The following is an 18875-nucleotide window of genomic DNA, read 5'->3' on the forward strand; positions in this document are numbered from 1 at the left end:
AGAGAGAGAGAGAGAGAGAGAGAGAGAGAGAGAGAGAGAGAGAAACAGAAGTTTTAGTCATCGAAGAAAAGTAGAATTTTCACTCAGATAGGAAGTTCCATAATTTTAAAAAACATTTTATAGAAAAATCCATCTATTATTTTTGACCTTTATGTAGGGAAACCAACTACCCATTTACCATTGTAAAGATCTGAAATATTTCTTAAATCAGGCAGAGAAACTTATGAAGTTGAGAGAAAGGCTGGCAAAATGTAGTTGTACATCAAATCTATTTAACTTCTTCTGATTTCTTCTTTAGAGTTTTATGCTCTATCTCTTTCCCCCCTTCTATCCCCATCTGTATGTGCAGAAGTTGGGGGTGGTGAGGTGTGTGCATCTCTCTGTCTCAGCATCTCTGTATGTGTTGTCCTTGTCTCTTCCCCCCATACACATCTCCCCCCCGCATACACATTAATCGTTTTTTATGAGTATATGTGTGTGGCTCATGTATGTGCTTGTGTGTGTGTTTTGTTTGTGTGTGTGTGCACGTGTGCACACGTGCGCACATGTGTACATGCATGCCTGGAAACCAGAGGTCAATGGTATATTTCTTTCTTGATGGTTCTCTACCTAATTCTCTGAGACAAGGTCTTTCACTGAATGTAGAGTTCATCTATGCTGGCCGGTGAGTTTCTGGGATCTGCCTGCCCCAGTCCTGCCTGTGATGTGGTCGCATATGTGAGCCATTGTTATTGGCTTTGGAGGCATAAGACCTAAATTCAGGTCTTCACCCCAGTGTGGCACCCCTTTATGAACTAAGGCATCTCTCAAACTCTATGACATTATTTTGCTCATGCTTGATTCAGATTTGAGGTTCTACTGAATTTACTGAATCAGAAGAAAGAGGTACCTTTAGTCATTGTTACAATTTTTGTTTGTTTAAGATTTCACTCAGTAGATCAGGTTAGCCTGAAACTCACTGGGTAGACAAAACCACCCTTGAACTCAAGCAATCCTCATGCTTTGGTTTTTTCAAGTGCTGCCATTATAGGTGTGCCTCCCATACTTAGATTCAGCATACATCCTTTTAACTTCCAGAAATGAATATAAGAATGTTTATGTGAATATGAGTGTGTGTGTGTGTGTGTGTGTGTGTATAAACAAACATTTTCCTTTTTCTAAGGGCCACTAGCAAGTAGTGGAAATTCTATCCAAGGATGCAGGTGACTGCTTACCTCAAGTCTGCGTCCTCATAGTGTGGGTGGTTCACAATTGGATGCAGTGTAGACAGCTTGATGCTTGCCATTGTAGGCATGGCACCTGCAAAGACAGCATCTGGGAAACAAGATAACATCCCTTAATAAAACATTTCCAAGAAAATAAAAAGTTCAATGTGCTCCTAAAATGTCAATTCAGAATAAGAAAGATTAAATATCTTATGAAATTGCCCCTGGGGTAGATATCTTACTTATTCAATATTTATCCTTTGTCTTCTGGAATATTTAAACTGTGCTTCCCTGGTGCTGGGAGCTATGCACATACTTTTAAATTTCATTTTACATTTAATTATTTAGTTGGTGCTTGTGTGCACGCACGTGGTGTGTGTGTGTGTGTGTGTGTGTGTGTGTGCAGGTGTGTGCAGGTGTGTGTGGGTGTGTGTCTGTATGCGTGCACACTGTGGAGCATATGTAGAAAAAAACAACAACTTCTGGGAATTGATTCTTCCCTATCATATGAGGCCTGGGAATCTAAATCAAGTCCTTGGGTTTTATAGCAGGTGCATTTACCCACTGAGCTACCTCACTGAGGTAGGCTCAGAAGTAGCAAAGCTAAGGGACCTGCCAGGACTATAAAGTTGAAACATTTACAAATTCACCTTAACTACTTCACCAATACTACAAGCAGAAAACTAGACAAAAGGAAAAACATGCTGTCATGCTACAAATTTTCAAAAGATTTTTTGTTGTTGTTGTTGCTGTGGTGGTGAGTTATAGTCATGTTGATTTGTTAGGAGAAATTTTGTCCTTCAATAATTCAATATTTGTAATTTAGGGACTAGCCAGATAGCTTGACAGTCTCTTGCAGAAGACTCAGGTTTAGTCCCCAGCACCTACATGGAGGCTCCCAACATCTTTATTGTTTTTCCAGATCTTCAAATCATTCACTACTTGTTGGTGTATATTCTTGGAAGAATAAATTTGGCCATAATTAATACTACATCAAAGTCAACTATATGGCCAAAAAGCTTAATTCTTGACATTTTAATACACTAAATATTTATATAACTGTTAAGATTATGTTTTATAAAAATTGATCAGAAACATATGGCATTTTATTTAGATATACTGAAATAACTATTTTTTCAAAATATAATTAAGCACTCTAAATACAACTGAAAACTTGTCAGTCAATACTAAGAGCATAGAACAGTGCAGAGTATCAATTTTATCTTTTAGTGATAGAGAGGCATGATAGAACTTCTAGCATCGTGACATTGTCATGGCTAGGTCTAGTAAAAGACCACAACTCAAAACTGAGGTATAATTCCTGCTGAATGGGTATTTCTCCCAAAAGATTGTCAAATAAAAGGCAAACTACTGCAAGTCAGAATTGTACACACTCACACACAGACACACACACTTGCCTCTTACACACATGCAAACACACACACGTGCACAGATGGAATGCTTAGATGTATGTGACAAACAAATATATGCATATATGTTATATATGTGTAGCAGCTCACCTGGTCTGGTGTTGTGTTTGATCCAATGTATGAGCTCTTCCTGAGGCAAATTAGTAAACTCTCCCATTATGCTCCATTGGTTATGGAGATTTGCACAACCTTGTATTGACATCATTGTCAGAATGCCGAAGACAACATTCTCAAAATGAATTCTGCAAAAAAGCCAGCCAAAGAGCTGAAATAAAAAGACCATTTATTTATATTTCTTATATGAAGAGTACTATTGGATCAAAATTATGTTCTTACCTTCCTACTGAATCCAAAGTGAGTAACCCTGTATCTCAGAACAGACACATGGAATGCTCATCTGCTGCTTGCAAAGAGCCAACATTCTGGAGCTACTAAACCTGGTTACAAACAAGTTTTCTGTATTTTTCAAAGAGCTGGGTGTCTTTCCAGTACTGACTTGCAGCCAGACAGAATTATTGAAGTGAAACTCGAAATACGCTAAACTGAAGGCTTTTAAAATTTGGCTAATTTGTATGATGGCTTGAATAACCAGAGGAAACCCACTAGCATTGGCAAGTATGTTCCTCTCCACAAAATGGCTGCTAAACTGTCAAAATCCAACATGGTGCGTCTAGATCTACTGAGTGTCTGTCTAGTTTATGTAGCTGTCTAGCCAGTTTATATATCCATTAACTATATAATAAAGAAACCCAGAGTGGAAAGGATTTTTTTAAAGGAATTCTTTATCCAAGCAGGACCACCATGGATCTCTTCAGCATTGGAAATTTGCCATTTGGGGGGGTTGTGGGCCTGAAACACCTGCACAGACTTAAACACTAAAAGACTCTATTTTCAGACATGATGATGGCAGCAGGAAGGAATACTCAGTTGCTCTCTATGGGAGCATCATTTATAATGTATTAGAATGTTTCAAAGCCACCGTCTTGCTAACAGGGAATCATCAACTGGCATTTAAAACCTTTGAACACAGTTAGCTTAAAGCACCTGCTGCTTTCAGATTTTGGATGACTTAGCAAAGCTGCGGCAGCTCCAAGGCAGTTGCTTTAGTTGTTATATTAGCAGTCACTCAAGAATGGTGGCTTACCTGTCGGGAGCAGATCAAGGACGCCATAATGCACATGTGGGGTGTCAGAAATAGCTTCAACCGCATGATTAAGATGGCAAGACCCGTGAATGCCAGCAACTGCAAGGCGTGGAAAATCAACTACAAGACACAAAGCAGTGACCTTCGAATTTCATCCACATTTAAATTAACAGACAAAAATAAAATGTTTCTTATACAAGAGGGCAGAGCTCTCCCAGCAAGTCAGACTTAAGCATTAAGCATGTTAATACATGGATTCATCCATTCAACTATGATTTAAAAATATTATAACTTATGTAAGGAACTGTTCTGGGTGCTTCAGACAGAACCCTGAGGGCCTCACAAGGCCCATACCTTAGTGTATTTAGTTAGAAGGGGACATTTGTAGGCCCCTGTACATAAGCAAGTTACAATTGATTACACAGTGACAAGAACAATTGGCAAAAAAAAAAAAAAAATGGAGGAGGGGAAAGAGCTCAGCAGCACAAAACGTGTGAAAGGCCACAGAGAACACACTGCCTTAAGGAGGGTGACATGTCAGAAAGTCTTTGAACAAGGAGGGGAGGAAGACAAGGGGACAAAATATAAAAAGTTTCATATACACATGTGCACTTCCATTAAGAGAAATCATAGCAGCACACAAGCCAGAAGAGTTTTAAAGTAGAATTGTCAGAGGATTTGCACTGATCTGTACTCTATCCTAGTTTAACAAAGCTGAGAGTTCCACAGGGCAAAGATTTCCAATTAAGTTTTCCATATTGAGATATTCATAAAACATAAATTTTTACTAGAAAAACAAATGTGCAGTGAATGTGGCAACAATCAATGCAACCAAATGTACATGGCAGCTAGATATTTATACCCTAACTCAACTACATTACAGATGTGTGGTATTCTCCTTTATCAAAAGGCAGTCAGCTCGGTCTTTAAAGGAAAGGAAAGGAAAACACTGAACTATTAAAATAACCAATTTCTGTAATTCCAAACTATCAGGATCCTAGTAACCAGCCAGTCACTTTGACTTGTATTTCCTTTTAGGGCTTTACTGAGGAAATGATCAAAGCACACTGGGGACATTTTAACAGTGCCAGTAGAACAAGTTACAAATATCTGACCATCAAAACTTAGTATTAAAAGATTAATCAATGGAATGGAAAGAGTTTTAGGATACATACTTGTGCACTCACAAAATACAGTAAACTGATAAACATAAATTGTAAAACCCAAGTATTTATATATAGGGTGTAAGGAAGAAGTTATAAAATATCCTTCTCTTAAAAAAAGTAAATAGGTCACTTGTGTTAATTTTCCTGCATTTTCTGAGTTGGCTTTCAAATTCTTATTACTATTCAATTGTGAGATCAGATGGAAGAAGGAAGGCCTGGCAGAAATGATTACCACTGCCCCAAATTCAAGCTGCACTGATGCGCATCAGCAGGAAGGCTACACCTTCATGAATTACCCTTCAAGTAGGATTTAATATATAAGTCTACCAAGAATGAGAGCTTTTACCTCACCATTGTCAAGAAGTTGTTTTCTGAAAGAAAATAAAAATGAACTATTTACTGAATATCCATTACAACATCATTTCATAAGAGTAAAATCATTTATTTTGCTCTTGAATTTTAAATTCTTGATTCTTTCTAGACTATGTAAAGGACAAAATTTAAAGCACTATATATGCTGATAAAATTACAAAGTTTCAAAGGCACAATTCACCATCATTCTACATATAGTATATGAAAAAGCTGATCTTTGATTAAAATATGTTTTACTGATCCCTAAAGACGATGCTTCGGCAATGACATACTTCTATTTACATATTTAAGCTATTTACTATAAATAAAGTGCTTCCAATAATTTCTGTTGGACTTTTGATTGTTTTAACTTTCACAATTATAAACTACATGAATATTTCATACATAACTTAGTAAATATCTCTAAGGAATATAAGTATTTTACTTCCTGAAAAGCAGTCCCAATTTATTACAGTAATGTGTAATGTTCTAAATACTGCACAGCTAATAGACTATGAATACTCTATAAATAATTTTATGTTAATGGAGTTTGTAGTAATCTGACTCTAAAGTAAAAATGCCTACCCTATTCCTCTATAGAAAAGACTACTTTACGAAGGCTTTACAGGAAGGAACATTCTAGGAAAGACAAGCTAACTGTGATTAGTGGAAATTCACAACTGTAGGTTTTTTAAAGTGGCCATAGATGTTCTACTGGAAGGTAGTAGAATCAAATTTTTCTGATTGTCCTGTATGGTTTTTTCCACCTATGCAGCCAGGGAATGGAGGCATCTCTGTGTCCTGAACTCTTCTAATCACAAAAGAACCCCACAGCAAGTGAATGACCGACCTAACATCTATGAGACTATTTTATATTCCTCAGGGATCATCCAACTTGTATAAACAAACCTAGTAGCCAATTTATTGTATGAGTAAACAAAATACAAGTACCAAAAAAAATTGCGAAGATAAATGAGCGAACCTTGCGACCTCCCTGGAAGCATTAATTCGGGAGATATGAGACCGTATTAAATGCAACAGCTAACATTTTTCCTCAGAGATGTTTGAGAAGGCATCACTTCTACATAATTAGATGAGCTGCAACAAAAAGAAGCTTCCAAAAATTCTGGGATAAATATGTGTACCCAACTTAAAACCCATAACCAAAACTCGGGTTGACAAATAGAATGTACACTTGAAATGTTGGGAAATTCAGACACAGAATTGTCCAAGAACACAGAGGTGGAAAGGGGCATCGTGATTAAAGCAGCAACAAACAGGCAAGCTTACACAAAGGATTAAGGCAGCATCGATTTTCTGAACTGAAGAAGTAGGGATGGGGGGTTACTTTTTTTAAAAAGCTGACAATCATCGCGCATGTGCACCCTCATAAATCTTCAAAGTAAATAGCTAGAAAGAACAACTGTAAGTTTGTTTAAATCTCTAATTTTTAATACTGGAAAAGAAGCAAGATAGATGAATTGCTGTATAAAATTGGGAATGGTGGCAAGTGCATTTAACTACAGCATTTCTGAGGCTAAAACAGGTGGATACCTGTGAGTTCCAGGCTATTGAGGGCTACGCAGTGAGACCCTGTCTGAAAAACAGAAAGAAAACAAAGTTTCACGTTCTGAATCCTCCACATTCCCTAGAATCATCCTCACAGAATCCTGAGAGTTTCTACTGGACTAGGTTTCCACATCACCATAGTATCTAACAAAATAGACTTCAAATCTAAACTAATCAAAAGAGATAGAGTAAGGACATTTCATGGTCATAAAAGGAAAAATCCACCAAGATGACATTTCAATTTTTATCATCTATGCCTGCAAGCACAAGGTAATCAACTTTCGTAAAGGAAACACTGTAGTAAGAGTTTAAATTACATATTGACTCTCACAAACTGGTAGTGGGAGACTTCAATACCCCATTCTCACCAATGGATAGGTCATTCAGACAAAAATGCACAGAAAAATTCTGGGGCTAACAGACACTATAAATCAAATGTACCTAACAGATATTTGCAGGCCATTTCACCCAAACAAAATTATATACCTACTTCTCAGCTCCTCAAAAAACTTTCTTCAAAATTGGCCACAGATAAAAACCAAATCTCAATAGACAAAAGAAAATTAAAATAACACCTAAATCCTATTAGATGACCACAGATTAAAGCTGAATATCAACAACAGCAGAAAAAACCAGAAAGCTTACAAACCCATGGAAACTAAGCAACTCTCTACTGAGTAAAACATGGGTCAAAGAAGAAATAAAGAAATTGAAGACTTTCTAGATTTCATTGAAAATGAATGTGCAATATACCCAAGCTTATGGGACACAATGAAAGTAGTGCTAAGAGAAAAATTCATAACACTTGGGACCTACATAAAACAACTGGAGAGATTTCATACCAGCAACTTAACAGCACACCTGAAAGCTCTAGAACAAATAGAAGCAAACATATCCAAGAGGAGGACATAACAGGGAATAATTAAACTGAGACTCAGAACAATAAAATAGAAACAAAGAAAGCAATAAAAAGGATCAGTGAAACAAAGAGTTGACTCTTTAAGAAAATCGACAAGCTAGACAAACCCTTATCTAAACTAACCCAAACATGGATAGAGAATATCCGATTCCCATATCAGAAATGAAAAGGGGAACCTAATAGATATCGAGGAAATCTATCATTGCCAGATTTTTAAAAACCTACATAGCAATCAAATTGATTCAATAAAAGACTAATATTGAAAATACTTAAAGAACTCAAGACACTAGATATCAAAATACCAAATATCAAAACACCAAATATTCCAATTCAAAAATGGGGTACAAATCTAAACAGTATTCTCAACAAGGAAATCTCAAATGGCTGAGAAACACTTAAAGAAATGTTCATTATCCTTAGCCATCAAGGAAATGCAAATCAAAACTACTTTAAGAATCTATCTTACAACTGCCAGAATAACTATGATCAAAAACACAAGTGACAGCTCATGTTGGCGAGGTTTTGGAGCTGGTGGAAGTGCAAACTTTTTCAGCCACTATGGAAGTCAATCTAGCAGTTTCTCAGAAAGTTGGGAATCAGTCTACCTGAAGACTCAATTATACCACTGTTAAGCATATACCCAAAGGATATTCTATCCTATCACAAGGACACATACCCAACTATGTTCACAGTGGCTTCATGATAGCCAGAAACTGGGAGCAACCTAGCTATCCCTCAACTGAAGTATGAATAAAGAAAATGTGGTATATTTACTCAGCTGTTTTTTTTTAAAAAAAAATGACATGAAATTTGAAGGCAAATGGATGGAACTAGAAAAAGAAAACATCTGCAGTATGGTAACCCAGACCCATAAAGACAAAAAATGGTATATATCCACTTTATAAGTATATATTGGCTATTAAGTAAATGATAACCAAGCTACAATCCATATACCCAGAGAGATTAGGTAAAGAAGATGTCTCTAGTAGGGATGCATGAATCTTGAGAAAAGAGGAATTCTTGAGAATTGATTTTGAGAAAAGAGGTATTCCTGAGAATCCTCAAGAATCTTGAGAAAAGAGGGATTCTTGAGAATCAATTTTACAAGTGGAGTGGGAGAATCAGAAAAGAAAAGAGATGGAACAGGGAACGAGTTCAGGAGAAGATGGCTGGAATTGGGGTCATTTGTTGGTGGTTTACAAACCTAGTGTAGTGGAAACTTCCTGGAATCTCTGAGGGTGACCCTAGTGAGAACTCCTAGTAGTAGTAGCTGGGGATACAGAATCTGAACGGAATCTATCTGCTGTAGCTAGGGAAGGCTCCCAGTGTCAGGACAGGGTTTCGTTCAGTTGTAGTTTTAGTCAAGGAGGTCTCCCATAGATCCCTAAGTAGCCCATGCTGATGCCAGAACAGAGAGTCACTCTCTGCAAACAGTGTGGGGGGCATTGTTGAGCTGATACCTGCATGGATACTTCACCCCTATGTTTCTCTCTCTCTCTCTCTCTCTCTCTCTCTCTCTCTCTCTCTCTCTCTCTCTGTGTGGGAAGGTCCTCTGCAGGCTATAGAAAGAGAAATGTGGACATCAAGGACATCAACTCAACCATGAAACCTTTGACCTACAATCTGTCTTGCAAAGTTTGCTGGGGCAATGGTGGTACAGAACGTATAGGAGTAGCCAACTAATGTCTAGTTTAACTTGAAGCCCACTCCATATGAGGAAACTCATGCCCAACACTGCATGTAAGACCAGGGCTAGAGACCAGATACCCCAGAGATCTAATCAAAGAAGATTGGTCTAAACAAATTCAATGAAATAATTTCTAATGATATTCTCCTATACTCATAGATTGGTACCTTTTCCAGCCGTTGGCTTCCTCTGGCAGCAAATGGGAGTAGATGCAGAGACTCACAGCCAGACATTATTAGAGTCTAAATTGGAGGTTTCCATTAGGTCCCTTCCCTTGGAGTTCAAGGAGTCCCACAAAAAGATTGCAGGAATCAGAGGATAACAAGAGAAAGTGACCCACTGAATCAACTAAGCAAGGCACATATACTTCAGACTGAAGTGGTAAGCAGGTGTATGACCAGGAACTCTGCATATATGTTGTGGCTGTTAGCTTGGTATTCTTGTGGGATTCCTAACTGTGGGAGCATGTGTATCTTTGATTCTTTTGGCTGATCTTGGGCTCTTTTCCTCCTGTCGTCTTGCCTTTTCCTGCCTCTGTGTGAGGGCTTTTGTCTTGTCTTATTATATTTTTCTTTGTCATGTTTGGCTGTCATCTCTTAGACAACTCCTCTTTACTGAAGGGAAATGGAGGAGGAGAAGAACTGGGGGGAAAGAGGAGGTATGATGAGGGGATTGGAAGGAGTGGAGGGAGAGGAAACTGTAGTTAGGATAAATTGTACGATAGAAAATCCATTTTGAGTAAAAAAAGAAAATTAATTTGATTCAAAATATTAATGGAAAAAACATTAATGGAATAAAAGATATGAATCACATAATTATCTCAATAGATATACAAAAGTAGCTAACAAAATCAGTACCTTTTCAAGATAGATATTCTCAACAAAAAAGTGGCTCAATGTAGAGGGGACCATGTTAAGCCCATAAATAACATTATACTCAATGGGAAAAACTGAAATATCTTACTCTAGAATCAGGAACATGGCAAACTTTAACAGAGTAAGTGTTACATGGCAATGAACATGGCAAAATTTAACACAGTAGCCAAAGCAATAGGTTAGGAAAAAAATGCAATCAGGTTAAAAAGGAAGAGAGAAATTATCCATGTTTGCAGACATGGATGCTATATACAGCAAATCCTGGAGTTTATGCTAAACTGTTAGAACTCATGCTTGGATGTTATATTGTAAGGTTGTAGGATGTAATGTAGCATTGGAAACCACAGCCTGGGGGGCCATAGAATCTTCCAAGTTCCCCACTGCTCAGCCATATGTGCTCACCTGTGAATCACAACTAAGAATCCTGAATGGAAAAGACAAAGGAGAGTGTAGCAATGGGTTCAGCTTGGGACTCCAAAGAGCCCAGGAGATGTGGGATCTGTCCAGCTCTGCTAGAGACCCATCACACCTCCACCAGTGCCTGTGGCAGATTGACATCCTGTTACCCCACTCCACAGCCTAGCTTGTCTCCCATGTGTACTGTTCTAACAAGGGACACAGATGAGACCTGCCACCCCAATTCCCATGCCAGCTGGGACCCCACAGAGTCCGGCAGACATGGGCTCTGTCTCACCCTGACATGCACCCATCACCCTTCTGGTCCATACCTCCACCTATTCTTGGGCAGATTGGTGCTTCCCAACACCCAAGTTTTCCCTGTCTCCAAGGAATCCTACTCTTACCAGAGACACATGACTTCCTGCCTCTCAGGAAGCCTGCTCTAATCCCAGACACACAGATTCACCTGCCTCTGGGAGTCTTGCTCCAATTTGTAACAACCAGGCCAGTAAATATCAGAGACAACCAGATGGTGAAGGACAAGTTCAAGAACATAATCAACAGAAGCCAATGCAATTTGACACCATCAGAACTCAGCTCTCTTAATATAGGAAGCCTTGGATACCCTAACACACCTGAAGAGTGAAATTCTGACCTTAATTCCCATCTCATGAAGATTATAGAGACCTGTAAAGAAGATATAAATAATTCTCTTAAAGAAACACAGGAAAACACAGTCAAACAGGTAGAAGCCTTTAAAGATAAGACAAATAAATTCATTAAAGAAATACAAGGAAATAGAATAAAACAGGTGAAGGAAATGAACAGAGTGATCCAAAATCTAAAAATGGAAATAGAAACAACAACAACAATAATAATAGAAGAAGAAGTAGCAAAAGAAGAAGAAATAAAATATCCAAAAAAAATAATTTAGAAGAAGGAGGAGGGGGGAGGAGGGGGGAGGAGGGGGAGGAGGGAGAGGAGGGGGAGGAGGGGGAGGAGGGGGAGGAGGGGAGGAGGGGAAGAGGAAGGGGGAGGGGAAGAGGAAGGGGGAGGGGAAGGGGAAGGAGAAGGAGAAGGGGAAGGAGAAGGAGAAGGAGAAGGAGAAGGAAAAAGAGAAGGAGAAAATAGAAATGGAGGCAACCCTGGAGATGGAAAACTTAGGAAAGAAAACAGGAACTACCCAAGCATCACCAACAGAATACAAAAGATGGAAGAGAGAATCTCAGGCATAGAAGATGCCATAGAAGATATTGATACATCAGTGAAAGAAAATGCCAAGTGTAGAAAGGTCCTAACCCTAAACTTAAAGGAAAAATTTAGGACACAATGAAAAGACCAAACCTAAGAATAATAGGAATAGAAGAGGATGAAAATTCCCAGCTCAAAGGACCAGAAAACATCTTCAAGAACATCATGGAAGAAAACTTCCCAAATCTAAAGAAAGAGATGGCCATAAATGTACAATAAGCCTACAGAACACCAAATAGATTAGTCAAGAAAAGTAAGCCCTCCTGTCATATAATAATCAAAATAATAAATCCATAAAACAAAAAAGGATAATAAAAGCTATAAGGGGAAAAAGCCAAGTAACATATAAAGGCAGACATATCAGAATTACATCTGACTTCTAAACAGAGACTATAAAAGCCAGAAGATCCTGGACAGATGTCATACAGACCTTAAAAGAGAACAGATGCTAGCCCAGACTACTATATCTAGCAAAATTTTGAATTACCATATATGGAGAAATCAAGATATTCCATGACAAAACCAAATTTGAATAATATCTTTCTACCAACACAGTACTATAGAAGATACTAGAAGGAAAACACCAACACAGGGAGGGTAGCTAGACCCAAGGAAGCACAAGAATTTAATCATTTCACAACAAAGTCAAATGAAAGAATCACACACACATAGAACTACCTCTAACAACAAAATCGCAGGAACTAGCAATCATTAATCTTTAATACCTCTCAACATCAATGGACTTAATTCACTAATAAAAAGACATGGGCTAACAGACTGGATACATAAAGAGGTTTCATCATTCTGCTGCATATAAGAAAAACACCTCATCAACAAAGATAGACATTACCTTAGAGTAAAGGACTGGAAAAATGTTTTCCAAGCAAACATTCCCAAGAAACAATCTGGAGAAGGCATTTTAAAATCTAATAAAATAGACTTTCAACCAGACAGATTGGGAAGGACACTTCATACTCATCAAGGAAAAAAATTCACCACCATAAAGTTTCAATACTGAACATCTATGCACCTAATGAAAGAGCACCCACATTCCTAAAAGAAACTTACTAAAGCTCAAAGCACACTTTGAACTCCACAAAATATTAGTGGGAGACTTCAACACCCCACTCTCACCAATGGATGGGTCATCCAAACAGAAACTAAACAGAGACACAATGAAACTAAAATATGTTGTAAACCAAATGGATCTAACATACTATAGAACTTTTCACCCAGAAACAAAAGAATATACCTTCTTCTCATCACCTCATGGAACCTCTCCAAAATTGACTAAATCAAGCCTCAACAGATATAAGACGACTGAAATAACCCCTTGCATTCTATCTAATCACCTTGGACTGAGGCAACAACAGAAACAACAACAACAGAACAACAGAAAGCCCACATACTCATGGAAACTGAACAACTCTCAATGATGACTTGGTCAGGGAAAAAATAGAGAAATTAAAGACTTTCTAGAATTCAATGAAAATGAAAGCACAACATGGTCTTTTGTTGTACGGTGTTAAAAGGAAAATCCATAGCACAAAGTGTCTTCATCAAGAAATTAGAGAGATCTTATACTAGCAGCTTAAAAGCACACCTGAAAGTTCTAGGACAAAATGAAGCAAACAAATCTGAGAGGAATAGATAGCAGGAAGTAGTCAAACTCATGGCTGAAAGCAACCAAGTAGAAACAAAGAGAACAGTACAAAGAATCAACAAACCCAGAAACTGGTTCTTTGAGACAATCGATGAGATAAAAACACCCTTAGCCAGACACTACAAGGCACAGAGACAGCATCCAAATTAACAAAATCAGAAATGAAAAGGGAAAATTGCATAGGAACTGATAAAATCCAAAAGTTATTAGGTCTTACTACAAAAGCCTATACTCAACAAAACTGAAAAATCTAGATGAAATAAATGATTTTATATACAGATAAAATGTACCAAAGTTAAATCAAGGTCAGGTAAACCATCTAAACAGTCCTGTGATCCCTAAGGAAATAGAGCAGTAATTTAAAAACTTCTCAATCAATCTTTCCAGAGCCAGATTTTTTTTGTGCAGAATTCTATCAGCCCTTCAAAGAAGAGCTAATACCAATACTCCTCAACCTATTCTACAAAATAGAAGTAGAAGGAATACTACCTAATTCTCTCTATGAGGCCACAGTTACCCTGATTCCTAAGCCACAAAAAGATTCAACAAAGAAAGATGAAATCTTAAAGTAGGTTTGATTTCCATTTCCCTGATGATTAAAGATGTTGAAATTTTTCTTTAAGCGAACCTCAGATATTTCTGTTTCATCATTTGAGATTTCTCTCTTTAGATCTGTACCTCATTTATAATTAGTTTATTTGTTTTCATGATGTCCAGGTCTTGTTTTTTACCCATTCTTTATGTATTTTGATATATAAAGAATCATATATAAAAAAAGATATATAAAGTTTCTATCAGATGTGTATGACGTTGGCAAAAATCTCTTCCTGGTGTATATCTGGACAGTTTGTCTAAATAACTGTATCTTTTGCCATGCAGAAACAATTCAGTTTCACAATGTCCTATATATTTTTGATCTTAGTACCTGTGCTATTGGTGCTATGTTCAAAAAGTTATCTCCCATGCCAATGTGTATAAATATATTCCTTACTTTCTCTTCTATTAGGTACAGTGTATGTGGATTTATTTTGAGGTTCTTGATCTATTTAGGGTTGAGTTTTATGCTGGGTGATAAATATGGATCTATTTGCATTCTTCTACATGCAGCCATCCATTTTGTCCAACACCATTTGTTGAAGATGCTTTCTTTTATCCAGTGTGTATTTCTGAATTCTTGATTAAAAATCAAGTGCCAATAGGTGTGTAGATCTATGCATGGGTCTTTAATTTAATTACATTTATGAATGTCTGTTTTTCTGCTAATACCATCCCATTTTTTATCACCATAGAATTGTAGTACAACTTGAAATTAGGAATGGTGAAGCCTCCAGCAGTTCTTTTTATTGTTCAGCTATTTTGTATATCTTGGGCTTTTTTGTGTTTCCTTACAAAGTTTAAATTATCCTTTCAAGTTCTATAAAGAATTATGTTGGAATTTTAATGGGGATTGCAGTGACTTTGTAGATTTCTTTGTATAGGATGGCCATTTTTACTATATTGATTTTGCTGACTCATGATCATAGGAGATCTTTTCATCTTCTGATATCTTCAGTTTCTTTCAATATCTTTCAAGTTTTCATTATGTAAGTCTTGAACTTATTTGTCTAGTGTGAGTGTGTGTGTGTGTGTGTGTGTGTGTGTGTGTGTGTGTGTGTGTGTGTCGTGTTACTTTTGCCTCCTTCTACCTCATTGAAAGTGTTTATTAGCTGTAGGATTTTCCTGGTGGAATTTTAAAGGTCATTTATGTATACAATCATATCATCTGCAAATAAAAGTACTTTGACTTCTTCCTCTCATATTTGTATTCCCTTATCTCCTTCAGTTGTCTTATTGATCTAGCTAAGACTTCAAGTATTATATTAAATAAGTATGGAGAATATTTATAACCTTGTCTTCTTCCTAATTTTAGTAGAAATACTGAGTTTCTCCACATTTAGGTGGATGTTGGATAAGGACTTGCTGTAAATCACATTTACTATTTGGAGGGATGTGCCTTGTATCCCTAATCTCCCTGGAACATTTATCACAAAGTGATGTTGGATTTTTGTCAAAGACCTTTTCTACATCTAATGAGAGGGTGATGTGGTTTGTATCTTTCAGTCTATTTATATGGTAGATAACATTTAATAGTTTCATGGTGTGATGGTTTGTATATGCTTGGCCCAGGGAGTGGCACTATTAAAGGGTGTGACCCTGTTGGAGTAGGTGTGTCACTATGGATATGAGCTTTAAGACACTCATCCCAGCTGCCTGGAAGCCAGTATTCTATTAGCAGCCTTCAGATGAAGATATAAAACTCTCAGCATCTGCTGTACCATGCCTGCCTGAATGCTGCCATGTTACTGCCTTGATAATAATGGACTGAACCTCTGAACCTGTAAGCCAGCCCCAATTAAATGTCTTTATAAGAGTTGTCTTGGTCATGGTGTCTGTTCATAACAGTAAAACCCTAAGACAGAAGGTGGTACCAGAAATGAGGTATTGCTATCATAGCCCTGACCATGGTTTTGTTTGGAATAATGTATATTTGGGGACTTTGAATTTAGAAAGAAGTGGAAAGCTTTAAATGGGACTTAATAGACTATCCTAGTTGGAATATGCAAGACTTTGTTACTGAGAGTGATTTGACTTGTACAAACTTGGCCCAAGAGGTTTCAGTGAAGACTTTCAATATGTGGCCCTGAGATGGTTTTGTGGCATTTTGGTGAAGAATGTGGCTACTTTTTGCCCTTGTTTGAAGAGTCTTCCTAAGGCTAAGATAAAGAGATTCAGATTAATTTCATTGACAAGGGAAGTCTCAGGAATACCCATCATAAACTTTGTTCTTTCTCTGGTTAAGTCTCATGATGAGCATTTTAAACAAGAATATCAATCTGAGAAAGGAAAAATATAGAATATATGGTTTGAATTTTAATCTGGCACCTGGAAGTGAAGTGCAGCTGAGTCCTGTGTTCAAGGATATTAAATTGAATTAAAGGAGTAGTGACCTTGGGACAAGATCCCGATCAGCTAAATTTAGATCCAGGCATGGTTGTACAAACCTTTACTTCCAGGATGCAAAGATGAACAGATCTCTGAGTTCAAGACCAGCCTAGAACAGAGCAAGTTCTAGGTGAAGAAAAACTTAAAATTCAGGCTTGGTGGACCACACATTTAATCTCAATACTTAGGAGACAGTCATGCAGATCTCTGAGTTCAAAGTCAAACTACAGAGAAAGCTCCAGGACAGCCAAGCTTAGATAGTGAAGGATTTGGAAAACAGAAAGCTAGTGATAATGTGATAGAACAAGGGGGCCATGTTCCAGACCAGGCAAGCAGTAGAAGGCAGCTTTAGCCACATGGCTCTGGTTTTAGAGTCCAGAATAGAAGGGACTACTGGGGTAATTGATGCAGGTTAGCTGAAGCTAAGAAATTAGTGGTGATTAAAGAGTCCAACACTTATTTAGAATGTCAAGACATACTTCTCCAGCTCCCATCTGACCCAAAGAAAACACTGTACTTATTAGCAATTTGTTTTGAAAATTATTTCAACAATGCACTCAGTCTTATATTAGCTTCTCTGGGAACCATACAAATTTGCTAATTTAAAAAAATACCAGCATAGAGAATATAAAGGCTTGAAAAGACACTCAGCACTAGCAGCACAATTTTTCTATAAATATAAAGTGTCCAAAACATAAAAGACATTAGGTAAAATTAAATTATATAACTACTAATATAAAAAGTAGTTTGAATTAACATTTCTTCAGAAAGGAGTTTTCTCAACAATTATTTTCTAAGGCTTACCAATTTATGTGACATGTGTTATATCATTTCACTGGCCTTAGTTCATGCCTTGACTTTAGCAATTTTACTGAAACCTCTGAATATGATGTATAAAATTATGTATAAAAATGATGTAAAATAATGTATAAAATAAATTTTGTAATAAATTTAATAAATATTTTGAAATATAATAATCATCTTTCTTTTTTGAAAATTAAAAATAAGGATGACTCAAATAAAACTTAAGCTATTTCTGTTTATGAGCTTGAAATTCTGGTGAAACACTAAAATTGAGTGAGTTTAAAATATGAGCTATTTCACAAATATAAGTATTTATTATAAATATAGTATTTATATTTACAAATATAAAGCAATGTTTTAAATATAGAAAATTCCAAAAAGCAACATTCTTGAAAGAAAAAATATATTTCATTCTTATCTCCTTTATTAATTACAATGTTGAAGTAAATGGATAGTCATTTGAGTAATTCTTAATATTTTAATGTTATTTAATAATGAATATAGTATGACTTTAAAAACAACTGTGAAATAATTACCTTACATAAGTGTTTGTACGTAAGACACATATGATATCACGAACAATCTGCAAACAGAATCAATCGATAAGACTTCTCTATGACACTCTATAACACACTAAAACTCCTGCTGCAATAAACCACCCAGACCATCCAAACATCCAAGTAGATTTTTTTCCTTTGTTTGTTCCTTTGTTTTTGTGTCTTTAGATACAAATGTCTCCTTGGCCTATGTTGGCCTGGAGCTGGTGATCCTTGTGTCTCACCTTCTCCATCCTGAGATTACAGGTCTGTATCATCAAAATGAACTTATTTAATTAAATTAAAATCTCTCTACTAGTTCACATGTAGCTTTCAATTATAAATTTAAGATTGAAACTTTCTGGTGTATTCAATAGCAGTGGTAGAGTAAATCTCAGTCTATTTCAGCTCTGAAGTGCTGAGCTTTATAATGTGAAAAGCTACTTACTAGTGCTGAAGCTTTATATTTTGCTGAACAGTGGAGGGATAAATAAATGATCTAAGTGTGGGGTGCCTTTACCATGAATTAGACAATTTCTGTCTGTAAATCTCTCCCCTTAATGTTCTTCCTTTTACACCTCTCTTTTCTGCTCACCTAGATTCTTGTTTTACTCAAAACTGTAAATAATTATTAAATAAGTTATTAGTGTATCTTCTCTCTTGACTACTCTTCAATCCAAGGAAGTCACTATAGGAGGATCATCAGTTTCTCACTAGAACATACCAGATGAAGGAGAGATCATAATTTATAGAAAAGTATCTCAAATTCAAGGACAACATAAATATGATATTAAGTCAATATGTACCAAATGATATAAATGAAATTATAGTTACATATTCAAGTAGACAACTTGAGGATATCAATAACAAAATGTCAATTTGGAGGAGTTAAAT

General features: G+C 36.7%; 1 protein-coding gene across 1 annotated transcript in view; it reads right to left on the minus strand.

Annotated features, from left to right (window-relative positions):
* The window catches only part of Dpy19l2 (dpy-19 like 2), a 100447-nt gene that overhangs the window by 4292 nt on the left and 77280 nt on the right, over positions 1 to 18875 (minus strand). Inside the window, exons 16-20 of the mRNA XM_028763923.1 lie at positions 17982 to 18028; positions 5292 to 5316; positions 3780 to 3899; positions 2726 to 2900; positions 1215 to 1314 (exon numbers count right to left, since the gene is read on the minus strand). Coding sequence (XP_028619756.1) covers positions 1215 to 1314; positions 2726 to 2900; positions 3780 to 3899; positions 5292 to 5316; positions 17982 to 18028 — 467 coding nt within the window. The remainder of the gene's footprint in view (positions 1 to 1214; positions 1315 to 2725; positions 2901 to 3779; positions 3900 to 5291; positions 5317 to 17981; positions 18029 to 18875) is intronic.

Source organism: Grammomys surdaster, unplaced genomic scaffold, assembly GCF_004785775.1.
Source record: "Grammomys surdaster isolate TR1022 unplaced genomic scaffold, NIH_TR_1.0 140, whole genome shotgun sequence".
Classification (NCBI taxonomy): Eukaryota; Metazoa; Chordata; class Mammalia; order Rodentia; family Muridae; genus Grammomys; species Grammomys surdaster.